A 15744-nucleotide genomic window follows, 5' to 3' on the forward strand; every position below is an offset into this window, starting at 1 on the left:
TTTAGTATTTTGTTTCTTTTAAAACACTTATATTTGACCAACGATCCCGCAAAATTGACATCTACTCAAATCACTAGAAAGATGAGTAAACATGACAAGATGGGTTTATAGAGTCGTTCAATCAATGCTTGGGCCTTGGATTATAGTTTCTGTTGGACTGCCTATAATTTGCTTTATAATTGGAATCGGAATTAGTATCAAAATTTGTTTGGAATGAGAATTGGAAGGTCTATTTTTATAACTTGTTTAGTTCAGATAGAAATCAGAATGGAATCCTCGAATGGGGATTATCATTGATCTGCCCAACCAAACAGTTGGAATCTTAATGGCCTATTCCGATTTCGATTCCAGACCCATAAACCAAATGGGCCCTTAAAGTAATTAATATCATTGGAGAGGATTGGGATCGTTGTTCCTGCGTAAGTTTCGACTAAACAGTAAGTGTTTTCCAAATCAGTGTATTTTTACCTACATTCTTTTCGTCCATTGAAAACCAGTAAGTTTTCCACTTGAGAGAAGGATAAGACATTAAGACCTTCCCCCAACTTTATGTGTAAGAAGAAAAGCAACTGCACAACTGTGATGTCACAAAGCTCATTATTAACTAGATGAAAGAAGAGAAAAGGATAAGAATATAACCACTTATGTAAAGGGTAATTTTCTGCAAAATCCACTCCCATTCCTGTGCGTACAGCAAAATGGGTTCAAAAACACAAATTTTCAACCACACGATAGTGGGGCCTGGCGTTCTCAATCGCAGCACACCTTATTTTCAACATTCTTAATGAAGATCACCTTAATCAGCCTAAACGCTTTCGTCGTTATGAAAAAGACCAAAACAAAAAAAACAGTGACTATGAGTGATGTTTCTTGCCAAAAAAGTATAAATTATATGAAGGGCAATGCCCTATAAAATCCACCCCTGTTTCTGTCCGTATGACAAGATTCTATGATCTGCTACACTTGATAACAGAAGATATTTGGTATTAAGAATTCTGGAATCCTGGACCCCTCTTTACAAGCAATGAAATTTAATTGCTTTGTTGAAGAAAATTTACAGGGCTCAATTGTTGATTGACCGGGTCATACAGACTTCTCTACAGGGATGTTTACATTTTCAGAGCGAAGCTGCAAATGGTACAGCTAGGAGAAGATATTGACATTTGCAGCCCAAACAGGATTTTTCATATCAGCTTAAGAAAATCCAGTCTGGGCTGCAATAATCAGATCCTTATATCTTGTAGTCTTTGTACTTCCACTTTCAAATGTTAAGATCAAAATTCAAAAATAGTGACCCCCAAGGGAAATTAGTAGATTAATCTTCATCATCAGGCAACGAAGCAAAAGACAAGGGTCTGAACTTGTATCCATCTCCGTGGTAGAACTTGTTCTGGAATTCCACCCAATGTAGACGTAAGGCATGGAGAAACGCACTGAGTGTCTCCATCATGAGCAAGATGAAGGCTGTCGCAAAGGCAAAAACTGCAAGCCCTACCAGTCGGATAAGAATGCTGTCAAACCTGCCATAGTCATTGCCATCATCAAATAGGGATGATATTCACAAGCCAATGCATGTCCAATGAAAAAATTATTAATATGGATGTGCGTGCACGGTGCACCAGAAAATGCATGCAAATAATTGGGACAAGGCTTACATAATGATGAATTTATGCTAATTTAATCCACCTTAGGAAACCAAAGGAAATGAACCTTTTTCAAAGTGACTAATCCAAGCCAAGCAGCTCAAAGCCAAAGCTAACATTTTCTCTAAAATTTAAACTGCGGACACTATAGAGACTTCTTTCCTCCATTTAAGGATGGGTCACCATTAAGGAAGGGACAACTCACGTAATTCACCAGTGGATAGATGTTAGATATAATGGCAATACAAGGGGGATATGGGTGTCAAATAGATTCCAATCCTTTGTCAGAGAAGTTTCCCCTTGTAGTCCCCTTATCATAGAGTCTGGATCTGCTGACCACAACACATTGCTGGCCACATTCATCCAGCCAACAACAGGAACATCGGCTATATATGGTACAAGAGATGTTTTCAATGTGGGGCTGGATGAATGTGGCCAGCAGATCTGAACTCCTTATCAAATAGCCACCCTTAAGAAGTACAAAACGCTCTCAACATATGACCAAATTCGGAAATACTTCATAATGGCCGATAAAGGTTAGGACTGTACCCAGTCTACCCCTACCAAGACCGCAGATAGCTGGGACCAGCATTGGGTAATAACGCTTCCTAAGACCAGTTTACTAACTCAATTGACCAAAAGGTACAAACCCCTCTGCCACAAACTTGTACCATGTTCATACATTTTCCAAAACTTATTCAAGTATTTCTAGATCATGATAACACTTACTAAATAGGTAAAAAGTATATCTAGACCAGAGAAGCAATCTGTTTTAAGTTGAAAGTTGAAGGGGGCTAGAAGGCTAGGGGCAGACCAAAAAGGACATGGGTTGAAATAGTAAGAAATGATTTAAGCATTCATAATTTAACAATGGATAAATGGAATGGAATGGCAAAACAGGATTCATGTAGCTGACCCCATATAGTTGGGATAATAAGGCTTAGATGATGATGATGATGAACCAACCCAAGAAATTTGGAAAAAATCTTGGCACCAGACTTCTGCAGTCACTAGTCAAAGATTGTTCTTCAAAGAATATGAATGCTAACTCTGTGATTCCACATTTCATAACCTATAACAAGTTAGAGTTTCTTGGGTTTTCTTCCACTGCTTACTGAAATGGCATCAGTTCAGTTTCACACTTAAGAATTGCATACAAATTGTTTTAACCTGTAATTTCAGATGCAATCTGGTTTGGAAAATATTGACTATTGTAATGATTTTTCCAACGTTAGGCATACTAGTTAAATTTCTGAAGAATCTGAATAATTGTTTCCTTAATACAAATAACATGGTATACTAATACTTGTTGCATCCTTCATGACCATAAAGGACTTTTAGCCCAAAACGGTAATCATTGGTACCCTTCAATATTAGCTGGACTTAATATATTAAAATAACTCAAGCAAGATAATTTTTTAGTTTGCCACATAGCCAACACTGGAAACCTTATCTGGTCCAATAAATCTAGGTAATATTTTTCATGTTAAACCACCTAGGTAATTTTCTCTCTGTAGGCAGAATGAATGTTATAATAGTTTAAGTTTACTTTGTTGTATTCTTACAATGGTTCACACCCCCCATACAGACAAACTCCTTAATCCTCCAATGAATCACACACACACACACACACACACACACACATATATATATATATATATATATATATATTGCTCATAGCTTTCTTCTTTATGGCTACTAGTGATTGCACAGAATATTCCAATGCACATGTTGAGCAGCAATTGAACAGGAAAAATCTGAAAAAGAAAACGAGTATGCCATAAGATAGGATTCAAACTCACCCCCAGGCTAGAAGGAGAACTTTCTCATAGAATACAGTTGACAACTCTGAGTGGGCTAAACTGTTATAAGAGCAGGGTAATCGATAAAAAAATATAAGTTTTGAAAAGAATATGATGGAAACAAAGGGCCAAATATGATGTACCTTAGAGCCCAGAGACGTAGGTAAGATGCAGTATTCGACACTGCTTCAAGGACAAACTCGATAGAATGTATCATTTGATGCACAAACACCTCACTAAAATTAAATTCATCAACATGGTGCCTTGCAGAATCAGGTTCAACATCCAGATCCATATCAGAGGTGTCAAGAATGCCATAAGTACGACCTTGAAATCTCTACAAATATCACAAATAAAATCAATAATAGGTTTCCAGCCCTCAAAGCAATTTGACAGAAAACCACAAACTACAAAATACTGGGCAAAGAATATTGTTAAAATATGAAAAGAATCACTTTTCGTCAAAGCAGAAGTTTTAATGCTACAAAGTACATCTAGAAGTACCCATGCAGTGTCTGGTATTGTATCCAACACTGGTATGCTAGGCATGTATAGTTATCTAGGTATCATAGGAAATAACCAAATAGATTCTCTAAATGTTCATTTTCAATAAATGATAATAAAATACATTAAATATACATATGAAAGATGATGAGGATTATGTTTGATGGATCATGTTGATAAACATACTAGATTTCAATGAAAGATTTGATGTATATTTGCAAGAAAAGAGACAACATGAGAGAACAAATATCCGTCTTGGTTCTCATGCCCCTCTATCATAACTTCTATATTAAATGATAAAATTATAAAGATGCCCTTAACTAGGCACCTAATAAGCAGCCCAAGTACAGAAGCTAAACCCTTTTATTTGTTAACAAGGTCAAAGTAACCACAGATAGTGTCATCCACCAATGAAGCATCAAGGAGGAAATGGTAGCAAGGAAAAGAGTAAAATGAGTTGAAGAATTAGAAAATTCTGATATTATTTGCTAATTAGTAACTACATGGAGATAGAATCATAGAATGGCTCTAATTGAATTATGTTGAATATTATATGAAAGATCATAAAAAATTGATCAACATATAGTATACCTCTAGATGAAGCTTCCTCAAAATGAAAGGTTTTGGAAAGAGCATCCAAGGAACAGCTACAACAGCCAAAAGCAACAGCAACATCTGCAAGAAAAATTTGGAATCGATCAACCCAAACAAAACTAGAGACAAACAAGAGTGAGGGAGGTGATAAAAGTAACAAACAGAGCACTTCGGAATTAGTAAGGAGGTAACAGCTGATACCTGCAGTGGCTTCTGGCCCCAAAACAACTGGTTCTCACCAAGATCCTCAGTGGGGCTCAAGAACATGTAAATCATCACATGGTAAAGGTCTGCTTGAGACCCTGTGCACCACTTGATGACAATGAGGAGGGAAAGATACCCAAATAGACTGTTAAGAAAGATCATCTGTGGCACAAATTGATACCTAAAACCATAAAAAATGAAAGTAATTATAAATTTGAAACCAAACTAATTCAATCTAATTCAGTCCAAAATGTCAGTTTCAGTCTTAATAAAAGTAAAACCTTCCTACAATGTAAAGTTTGCAAGGATACAATTGTCAACACCATTTGAATGAAACAAGAATAGGGTTTCTGGGTGTGGTTCACAGTAAGCCATGCCCAAGAAAGAATTTGTATTTATATTAAAATGTTACAGGAGGCTGAAAGGACAAATCTGCCCTCCATAAGTAACTGAGAGAGAAAAGAGAGCAAAAACATTACATATGATACAAAGCTTATAATACAAGATATAACCATGATCCCAAGCCTATAATATACTATCTCTAAACCCCCCTCAAACTGATGCTGAGGTAAGCATCAGTTTGTCAACTAAGAATTGACGGCGAGCCTGAGTCATAACCTTAGTGAAAAGGTCAGCCAACTGAAGACTAGAGGAGACACGAGGGAGAGATATAAGCCCACAAGAAATTGGTCTCTGATGAAGTGGCAATCAACCTCTATGTGTTTGGCACACTCATAGAAGACTGGATTAGAGGCAATCTTGATGGCACTAACATTATCTGCATGGAGAGGAATTGGGGATGGTATATCCATAAAGAGATCATGAAGTAAAGCACGGAGCCAGATCAGACCACTGCACACAAATGCATAGCTTGATATTCATCTTCTATGGAAGATTTTGAAACAGACTATTGCTTCTTACACTTCCATGAAATGAGGGAATCTCCTAGGAAAACACACCACCTGGTAGTGGACCTTCTTGTGTCAGGGCATCCGGCCCAATTAACATCAGCATATGCAGTCAAGTGAAAGGGGGGTGAAGAAGAGAAAAACAGTCCATGAGATAAGGAACCTCGTATTTAATGAATGATCCATAAGAACAACTGTTAGGTGAGGATGTCTAGGAGAGGAGACAATCTGGCTAACAACTTGGACAGCATAGGAAATGCCCAATCTGGTCATGGTAAGATAAATGAGGTTGCCAATAAGTTGCCTATACAGTGTAGCATCATGTAGAGGTTCACCATCATCTTTGGACAACTTTAGATTAACCTAAATAGGAGTATCAACTTGCTTGTCATCAGTTAAACTGGCAAGTTTCACAAGATCTATGGCATACTTTTGCTAATTTATAAAGTATCCATGGGAAGAGCGATAGACTTCCAACCCCAGAAAATATGTGAGGTTCCTAAGATCCCTTGTAATCCTTCGGTGTCATACTGTCATCCCTTGTAATGAGAATGTCATCAACATATAGAAGTGTGAGACCTTGAGGCCACTTCATGAGAAATACTGAATAGTCAGGATTCTGAGAAAATCCAGCAGTAGTAATAACATTGTGGAACCTTTCAAACCAGGCTCGTGGCGGCAGACTAGATTGGGATCATCACAATAACCGAGTGGAGGATTCATATAGGCAGTTTCCTTCAACTGACCATGAAGGAAGGAATTCTTGCCATCCATCTGATGAATGTCCCACTATTTAATAGCAGAAATAGCAAAAATCAGACAGGCAATTGTCGTCTTGGCTACAGGATTCAGAATTCAGCTTCACTGAATAAACCCATTTATTTCCAATAATTGAAGCATCTGGAGGGGCAGGAACTAGATCCCAAATATCATTTTCAAGGAGAGATTGATTGTATCTCAGTATCCATAGCTTCTTTTCAATGCGGAACAGCCACTGCCTGTTGGTAAGTTTGGGGAACATTTGTGGAGGACAAAATTGCAGGAAAGGAACTATAGCCTGTAGAGAAACCATAGCGATCAAGAGACTGGGAAACACGAGATGATCTACATAAAGGGGGAGGGGGTGATGGTAAGGAATCACAAGGTGGAGGGGGTGGAGCACTTATGGTGTAAGTGGGAAGATGTGCTGGAACAGCAGTTGGAGGCGAAGAAGAGGAGAGGATAGGCTTAGGCATAGTAGCTCACCTTCTTGTATAAAGTCAGAGAAGTGTAAGAATAGATGGATATGAGCTGGAAGCACCTGCAGTATCAAAGGAATGCAAAATAGAGACAAAAGTAGTAGGAAGTTTTGCAATATTTTTTTTTGAGAAAATTTAACCAGAATTTATTAAGAAAATAAGTGGGGGGGGGGGATCAAGGGGAGATATACAAAGCAGGGGGGGAACCCCTACAAGTTACAAAGGAGGAAGCTTGTTGCTATACAAATGCTCCAAATACACACCAAATTTAGCTAGGCCATCTGCAGTATGATTGTGTTCCCTAGGAATCCAAACTAAATTAACATTCAAACCATCCAAAGAATCCCAAGCTTCAGTCTCCAAGGGCCCTCTTTGTCTCTTAACCATTTTATCGTATTTGCTGAATCACCTGCAATGATCAAATTCTGAATTCCCAAATTCTTTATTGTCCTGATTCCAGTGAGAGCAGCCATCACTTCAGCCATAGTGGAGTCAGCCCAGCCGATTGGACCACTAAAAGTCCAGCAAATATTGCCCCTTTTGTCCCTTACTGTACCACCAATACCTGCAAGGCCAGGATTACTTAAGGCACAACCGTCAAAATTAAGGTTTATTACTCCTTCACTAATGGGTATGGGAAGTCTCAAGGATGTTTGCTGGGGATGAGGGAGAAACAGAAAGGGGTGAATATCTCTGATAAGATCATCGACTGAAAGTCCTTTGAACAGAGCTGAATTCACAGTCCAAAGGATGCAAAGGTAGGTAATATCTGAGATTAATTCCTCCAAAGTTCTGCTTTTATTGTCAAAAATGCGGTTGTTTCTTTCATCCCAAACACCCTACAACACTGCATGTAGCACTGATTTTGCCAAAAGACTTTACCCCTTTTGCTTAGCCCTGTTCCTTGCCACTGATTCAATATGTCCATAATGTGTTTTGGAAAAGCCCAGCTATAACCTGCCATATTCAAGAAGTGGGACCATGTCCTTTGCGTGAAACTGCAGTTAAGAAGAATGTGGTCTGCAGATTCACCCTCGCTGAGACAAAATACAAACATGTCCATAATGTGGTCTTCCCAAAAGTTTTTTCTGTAGGAGATCACAAGTATTAACTTTCTGGAGACAGGCTTCCCAAACAAAGAAGCAAATTCTTGAAGGGATGTGGCTACACAAGATTTTCTTGCAAGGAAAAGAGGAATGCTGATCATGAGCAATCAAAGCCCTGAACATAGACTTAGAAGAGAATTCGCCATTTGGGTGAAAGGTCCATATTCGGGTGTCGGAATGAGAGGGGGATATGTAGGCATCTTTGAGGGTTTGGATTAGGGCTATTAAATCAGAAATCTCCGAGTCCCTTAGGGGTCTTCTGAGGTGGAGGTTTAAAGAATTCTTGGCAGTTTGGTTTGGGAGGCAAGAAGAAATAGTGGCTTCTTGGTCAAGGGTAAGGTTTGCAATATGGTGGAAGTAAGAAACACTCTCAAGAAAAATAAAATTCCTAGGGATGCGAATGCAACGTGAAGAGGGATCATAGTAGAGGAATAACTTATGTTCTAAACCATATCCCATAAAAGCACATAAGACAGACTAAGAAGATAGCTTAATGTGTTCATAAGGTAGAAGGTGAACAAAGCAAACACATCCAAACACATGGAGTGAAGAGAAGTCTGGTGGACGATCAAATAAGCATTGAAAGGGTGAGGTGTTATGAAGGATAGAAGATGGGAGTAAGTTGATTAGTACACAACAATGTTGGACACAGAAGAAAAACAGTCTTTTCAAAAGAAAGGACTGTTTAAAAAGTTGTAGAAAATCAAAAGAAAGTAGCAGAAATCAGGTTTCAAGAAGAGAGAAGAAGAAGAAGAAGAAGGTGGCGGCAACTAGGGTTCAGAGAGAGAGATCTTCGAATATAACCTCCTCTCTTACTCCCATAATTCTATTTCATTAAGTTAAGCTTTAGTAATTTACAGAGAGGCCCCTAGTTGGGCGGAAAATTAAAAAACATAACATAAGAAAAAATAAAGCCCAGATTAAGGCTCATTACAGCAAAGAACATAAAAGATAAAAAAAGATAAACAGCCTATGGGCCATTCGGCCCATCTTCTCTACACTCCCCCTCAAGCTGAGCATAGATGTCAATCATGCCAAGCTTGCTAGTATCATGCTGAAGTTTAGCCTTGGGAATGCTCTTGGTGAGGAAATCAGCTAACTGTCCTTCAGAAGTGATCAAAGGTAGACACACCTCTCCAGAAGCTACTTTTTCTCGAATGAAGTGTTTGTCAACTTCAATATGTTTAGTTCTGTCATGTTGTACTGGATTGTGAGCAATGTTGATGGCAGCCTGATTATCACAGTATAACATCATTGGCTTATCATGCTCAATACCCAGTTCCTCCATCAAGGATCTAAGCCATAGTAGTTCAGAAACTCCATGAGCCATGGCTCTGTATTCAACTTCGGCTGAAGATCGGGCAACAACTGATTGTTTCTTGCTTCTCCAAGAGACAATATTACCTGCCACCAAGCTATAGTACTCAGAGGTAGATCTTCTGTCGTCAATGTTTCCAGCCCAATCAACATCTGTGTAGGCTTCAAGTTTCATATGGCCATGCTTAGCAAATAGAATTCCCTTTCCAAGGGAACCCTTCAAATAACATAGAATCCTTTCTGCTGCTACCATGTGAGTATCCCTGGGAGCATGCATGAACTGACTAATGCAATTGACAGCATATGCAATGTCTGGCCGAGTCATGCATAGATAGAAAAGTTTTCCAAGTAGTCTCTGGAAGACTCCCTTATCTTTCAACAATATTCCATATGAAGCAAAGGGTTTATGACTCATATCAATAGGAGTAGCAACTGGTCTAGCACCCATCTTTCCTGTTTCAGAGAGCAAATCAAGTACATACTTTCTCTGAGAGATAAGGATCCCATCCTTGGATCTAGCAACTTCTATTCCAAGAAAGTATCTCAATTCCCCCAGATATTCGATCTCAAACTCTGTATGAAGGAAGGATTTGAGATCATTAATCCCTGATACATCATTACCAGTCACAACAATATCATCAACATACACAATCAGGTAAACGACCAAGGATCCTCTCCTCTTCACAAAGAAGGTATGATCAAACTGTGTCTGTACATAGCCAAAGCTAACAAGGGCAGTCCTAAACCTTTCAAACCATGCTCTAGGGAACTGTTTAAGTCCATAAAGAGATTTCTTTAGCTTGCAGACCTTCCCTTTCATATCTGTTTCATACATCCCTGGAGGAAGAGACATATAGACCTCCTCATGTAACTCTCCATTCAGAAACACATTCTTTACATCCAGCTGATAAAGTGGCCAGTCTGAGTGTGCAGCCAGAGATAGCAGAACTCTCACAGAAGTCATCTTGGCAACAGTAGCAAAGGTCTCTAGATAATCAATCCCATATGTCCGTGTATAACCTTTAGCAACCAGCCTAGCCTTGTACCTTTCAATGGTGCCATCAACATGATATTTAATAGTAAAAACCCACTTACAGCCTACTAGATCCTTCCCTTCAAGCAAATCGACCACTTCCCAAGTATCATTTTTGTGCAGGGCATCGATTTCTGTTCTCATAGCATCCCTCCGTTCTGGAATAGTAAGAGCTTTTGACACAGACCTGGGAATTGGGTTAGAAGCAACAGAAGAAAGGTAGGCAAAATATGAAGGAGAGAGCAAACTATAAGAAAGGTGTTTGGAAATGCAATGTGCAGTACACTTCCTTTTTCCTTTCCTAATAGCAATAGGGGTATCAAGGTCTGGGAAGGATGACTCCAAAGGGGCTGCACCAGTACCTGTTCTCTCTTATGTGATTGGAAGTGCAGGAGGTTCATGTGCTGTAGGGGAAACAATATGCTCATTTCTGGTTCCTTGTCGTTGAGAAAGAAATGACTAATCCTCTCTTGACTCATTTGAAGGAGGAGGAGTCTCAACAGAAGATTCAATTGGGACAAGAAGGGGAAGAGCAAACAACTGTGACAAATTCTCCCCCTTTGGACAATGCCTCTCCTGAGAAGAATCATAAAAGGAAGAGAGCTCATCAAAGGTGACATCCATGGAGACATAAGCAAGGAAGATACACTTGTGGGATTTTGGTTCAAATTTATGTCTCTGGACACTTGGGATATGTACATAACAAGTGCAGCCAAAGACACGAAGAGGAATAGGAAAAAGATCCTTTCCCAGATGAAGAAGACTGAAGGGAGACTTAAACCCCAAAACCCTGGATAGCATACGGTTGATTAGGTAGGTTGCAATGAGAACAGTATCACCCCAAAATTTTGTAGGGACATGTGAGGCAAAAAGAATACTTCTTGCAACTTCAACAATATGCCTATTTTTTCTTTCAACAACTCCATTCTGTTCTGGGGTCCTAACATAGGAGCTTTGGTGAATAACCCCCAAATCAGTGAGATAGCAGGTCAGGTTTTTCTCAAAATATTCTTTTGCATTGTCGGATCTGAAAATTTTAATTCTGGTATCAAACTGGATTATGACAAATTCATGGAATTGCCTCACAAGTCTGGGAACTTCATCACGGGGCTTCATCAAAAATATCCAAGTGAATCGAGAAAAGTCATCAATGAACAAGAAAAAATATTTGTAGCCACCCATAGAAGGTAAGTGGTAAGGCCCCCACACATCAAAGTGCACAATATAAAAAGGAGAAGAAGATCTTTTATTGCTTAAAGGATAACTGCTTCTACAATGTTTTGACAATTCACACGTCTCACAATGAAGACTGGATAGACTAATTCCCTTAAAAAGTTCTGGGAATAAATGACTTAGTGCAGAAAAGGAAAGATGACCCAAACGAAAATGACATAACATGACTCGACTGATGGACTCTGTAGATGTAGACCTAAAAGCAGCTTTACTAGGTTGTTCATGGCTCTGTCCAGGAGTGTCTAGCAGATATATTCCATTCGCTTCATAGCTACTCCCAATTACTTTCTGAGACTCCAGATCCTGAAAAACACAGTAGGAAGGAAAGAAGGTTACACAACAGTTCAATGACTTAGTTAGGCTACTTACAGATAACAAATTTGTATTTAGCTTGGGTACATGAAGAACAAAAGGAAGTACCAAGGAATTTGTAGCATTGATGGTTCTTTTGCCGGGGATAGGGGCAAGAGAGCCATCGGCTAGGGTGATTTTGTCATGACCAGGAAGTAAATCATAAGAAACAAACAAAGCGGAAAGGTTGGTCATATGATCAAAAGCACCAGAATCAATAATCCAAGGGATCCTACGATTACCTGAAATAGTTGCATGATTGGCAGAAGACTGTATACCTGAATGAGCAAATGCAGAAGAGGTTGAATTTCCTGGAGGGTTGGAAGAAAAGGCCACACCCCCTAGGTGACTGATCATCCTCCCAAACTTCTCATATTCTGCCTTCATAGCTGCTAACTGCTCACTAGGAATCATCTCTTCAGTTTGGTATCTATCACTATTTGAACCAACAACAATATTGGCACTCCCTGCCTTCATATTATCAGACTTCTTTTGAAACCGAAGAGGAAGAAGCTCAAGATGCAAGTTCCAACACTTGTCTTTAGTATGTTTTGGCTTTTTACAGTACTCACAAATAATTTCTTTCTTCCCTGAGCTACTTGGAGTCCCTACAACTCCCTTGGGTTTCACTCCCATATTAGCAAAGTGATAATTTAGACCAGCCCCTTGGACCTGGACAAGTCTCCTGCTTTCTTCACTACTTACCAAGGCATAGACTTGAGACAATGAAACACTATCCTTGGATAAAATATTTTGCTTTGTGATGTCATACTCTGGATTCAGCCCTGTCAAAAACTCAAACACCTTGTTTCTCTCAACAAGTTTCCTGTAGGTCTTAGCATCATTAGTGGTGTCCCAGGCTACAACTTCTATCAAATCAATTTCTTGCCATAAAGATTTTAGTATTGAGAAATATACAGCTAATGGTTTCTTCCTCTGCCTCAAATTCTTCACATCACTTCTCAGCTTGTAAACCCTAACCACATTTAATTTCTGGGAATAGGTTTCAGCAACACTATCCTAAATTTCCTTTGCTGAATTCATCCACAAATAGTGTTGACTAATCTACGGTTGCATTGAGTTCACAAGCCATCCAATAACAGTATAATTTTCTTGCATCCATTTTTCATATGGTAGATCGTCTTCCGAAGGAGCCTTCTTTCTCCTGGAGATAAAACCCCATTTGCCTCTACTTTGGATATGAATTTTTATTGATTGTGACCAAGCTAGATAATTAGTTCCATCCAGCTTGACTGTGGTCACAACCAGTAGAGAGTCTATAGAGGCTCTCGAAACCTGTCCGGATTTAGCAACATGCTTGTTTTCAACTTCTGAAGGGTTCATCTTCTTAAATACTTCGAAAATAACTTCTAACAACTTCAAATAACAACAAATGAAGACAGAACACAAACTGTGTTATGAGCCAACCTCTATGCAGCCGTACCAGCTACTTGCGTCACACCCGGAAGCCAGGAGAAACAGAGAAACCTCAGCCGCTCCTTGTAGACTTCATAGAACACCAATCCACTTGATTCGATCTTCAAGATGAAGGATGAGAAGGCCTTCGGTCACTGAGCGCTCGGGTCAAACTCCCTGTGGGGCTCGCAATCAGATTTCTCTAGAAAATTAGGGTTTCAAGCAACACATTTGAATTTGTCAGGAGGACGACAAAACCAATCCCCTTCTCTTCAGAAACCACTAACAACTGGGGTGAAAAAGGTTTCTTTAACTACTCATACGATTCAGTTCTCCATACACACTGTGTATGGGAAAAAAAGGGGTGAAAAGAGGGAAAAGTCGAGCCTACTCTGATACCAAGAAGAAAAAACAACCTTTTGAAAAGAAAGAACTGTTTAAAAAGTTGCAGAAAACCAAAAGAAAGTAGCAGAAATCAGGTTTCAAGAAGAGAGAAGAAGAAGGTGGTGGCAACTAGGGTTCAGAGAGAGAGAGATCTTCGAACATAACCTCCTCTCTTACTCCCTTAGTTCTATTTCATTAAGTTAAACTTTAGTAATTTACAGAGAGACCCCTAATTGGGCGGAAAATTAAAAAACATAACATAAGAAAGAATAAAGCCCAGATTAAGGCCCATTACAGCAAAGAACATAAAACATAAAAAAAGATAAACAGCCTATGGGCCATCACCCATCTTCTCTACAGACGCTTCCACCCAAAAGGAAGTAAGAACATGGGAATCTTGGAGAAGGGTTCTTACAACACTCAAAATATGTCTGTTCTTATGCTTTACCCCATTTTGTCGTGGAGTTCCTAGGCATGACTTTTGAGTAACAATTCCTTTTTTTTTCAAATATGTTTGAAACTCTCCAAACTCCCCATCATAGTATTCCCTCTGTACCTAAACATAAAGTACCAATGGTAGCATTAAACTGATTCTTAACAAAAGCCTGAAACAATTTAAATGAGGGAAACACATCTGATTTCTTGCACAAAAAATAGATCCAAGTGAATCAAGTGCAGTCGTCAATGAAAAGAAAAGAATATTTGCAAACCAGTGTAGAAGTTAAAAGAGACGACTGAACATCACTATGTATTAACCTGAAAGGAATAGTAAAATGTTCAACAACAAAAGTAAATGACAATATATGACTTTTACTCAAGCAACATGTAATACAAGACTTATCAGCATTAACAAAAGTAGTAGCTTTAGAAGATAGGCAGCTAGTATGAAATAAAACTCCAGTATCTTAGGATAAGGGTGGCCAAGATGTCTATGCCAAAGATGCCACTCATTATTTTTGCAAACAATACCCGAATTAGAAGAATTAGAAAGCAAACAAGGTGAGGTAGATGGTGTCTTCATATTCTTGACTTCTAGAGCAAATAACCGGCCAAGCCTATGCCCCTTCCCCTTCACTATCTCAGTGTGCCGGTCCTGGATTAAACAACCATCATAAGAAAAAAAGACAATGTTACCATCATCAACTAATTGACCAACAGATGAAAGTGAGAACTAGTAGACATAGGCAAGGTCAAATCATCACATCCAATGATTTCAAGTTTTTCACCATTGGTTGTAACAATGTGTCTAGTAAAGGATAAAGGTTTAAGAGACTGACCAGAATATGCCCCTGTCATATGATCTGAGGCACCTGAATCAAATATCCAAAGGTGGCTTCGGTTAGGACAATGAGGTGATGACTTACCAGACAGACCAATGGCTGAAAATGCAGAAGAAATTGTAGTAGATACCAATTGCCGCATCTTTTCCTCAGTCAGGGCACTAGAGGACTCTCCCTTAGCTGAAGTCTGGAAAGAAACAAATGCATCATCTGGACCCTCAAGAGTAGACCGATAGGCTTTGTGCAGATTCTTCTTTGGGGTTGATGCATGTCCCTTAAGTGGTCGAGTGGGACACTCAGTGATAATGTGTCCTTGTTGTTTATAATAGGTACATGTGTTCTTCTTTTTGCAGTGGGAAACTACATGGCCAAATTCCTTACACTCATAATACTGAACCCGAGACAAGTCCCTTTTGAGTTTGGACTCATTAGCAAGAAAGACAGTTTCAGCACCAATGTCATGCTTCCCATCAATGGTGGACCGAGTAATCATTCTTGTTTCTTCTCTAAGAAGCTCTCCCAAGATAGAATCAAGATTAGGTGTAGTGCGACCTAATCGCCTCAAATTTAGGTCTCAAGTGCATAATCTTTTTATTATCAACATAGTCTTTCATTGCTGACACAATAAGCTGTCAAAGATTGTCCCAGATGGACCAATTCATATTTAGTCCACAAGTTTACAAACCCAGCATGGTATTCCTATATTGTCTTTCTCCCCTTGATTGTAGGAG

The 15744-nt window shown here is 39.1% G+C and overlaps 1 protein-coding gene across 3 annotated transcripts in view; it reads right to left on the reverse strand.

Moving 5' to 3' along the window:
• Positions 1 to 955: 955 nt before the first annotated feature.
• LOC104588665 (V-type proton ATPase subunit a1-like) overlaps positions 956 to 15744 on the reverse strand; it is a 90476-nt gene continuing 75687 nt past the window's right edge. Inside the window, exons 14-18 of one of the 3 annotated variants that reach the window (XM_010246689.3) lie at positions 4745 to 4928; positions 4541 to 4624; positions 3589 to 3782; positions 3446 to 3505; positions 956 to 1520 (exon numbers count right to left, since the gene is read on the reverse strand). In XM_010246689.3, coding sequence (XP_010244991.1) covers positions 1316 to 1520; positions 3446 to 3505; positions 3589 to 3782; positions 4541 to 4624; positions 4745 to 4928 — 727 coding nt within the window. In that variant the 3' untranslated portion in view covers positions 956 to 1315. Of the gene's footprint in view, positions 1521 to 3159; positions 3401 to 3445; positions 3506 to 3588; positions 3783 to 4540; positions 4625 to 4744; positions 4929 to 15744 lie in introns of those variants that run through there. The other 2 variants (XM_088897477.1, XM_088897478.1) reach the window with 2 other exon arrangements.

Source organism: Nelumbo nucifera, chromosome 2 (assembly GCF_055504915.1).
Source record: "Nelumbo nucifera cultivar China Antique chromosome 2, China Antique-T2T, whole genome shotgun sequence".
NCBI lineage: Eukaryota > Viridiplantae > Streptophyta > Magnoliopsida > Proteales > Nelumbonaceae > Nelumbo > Nelumbo nucifera.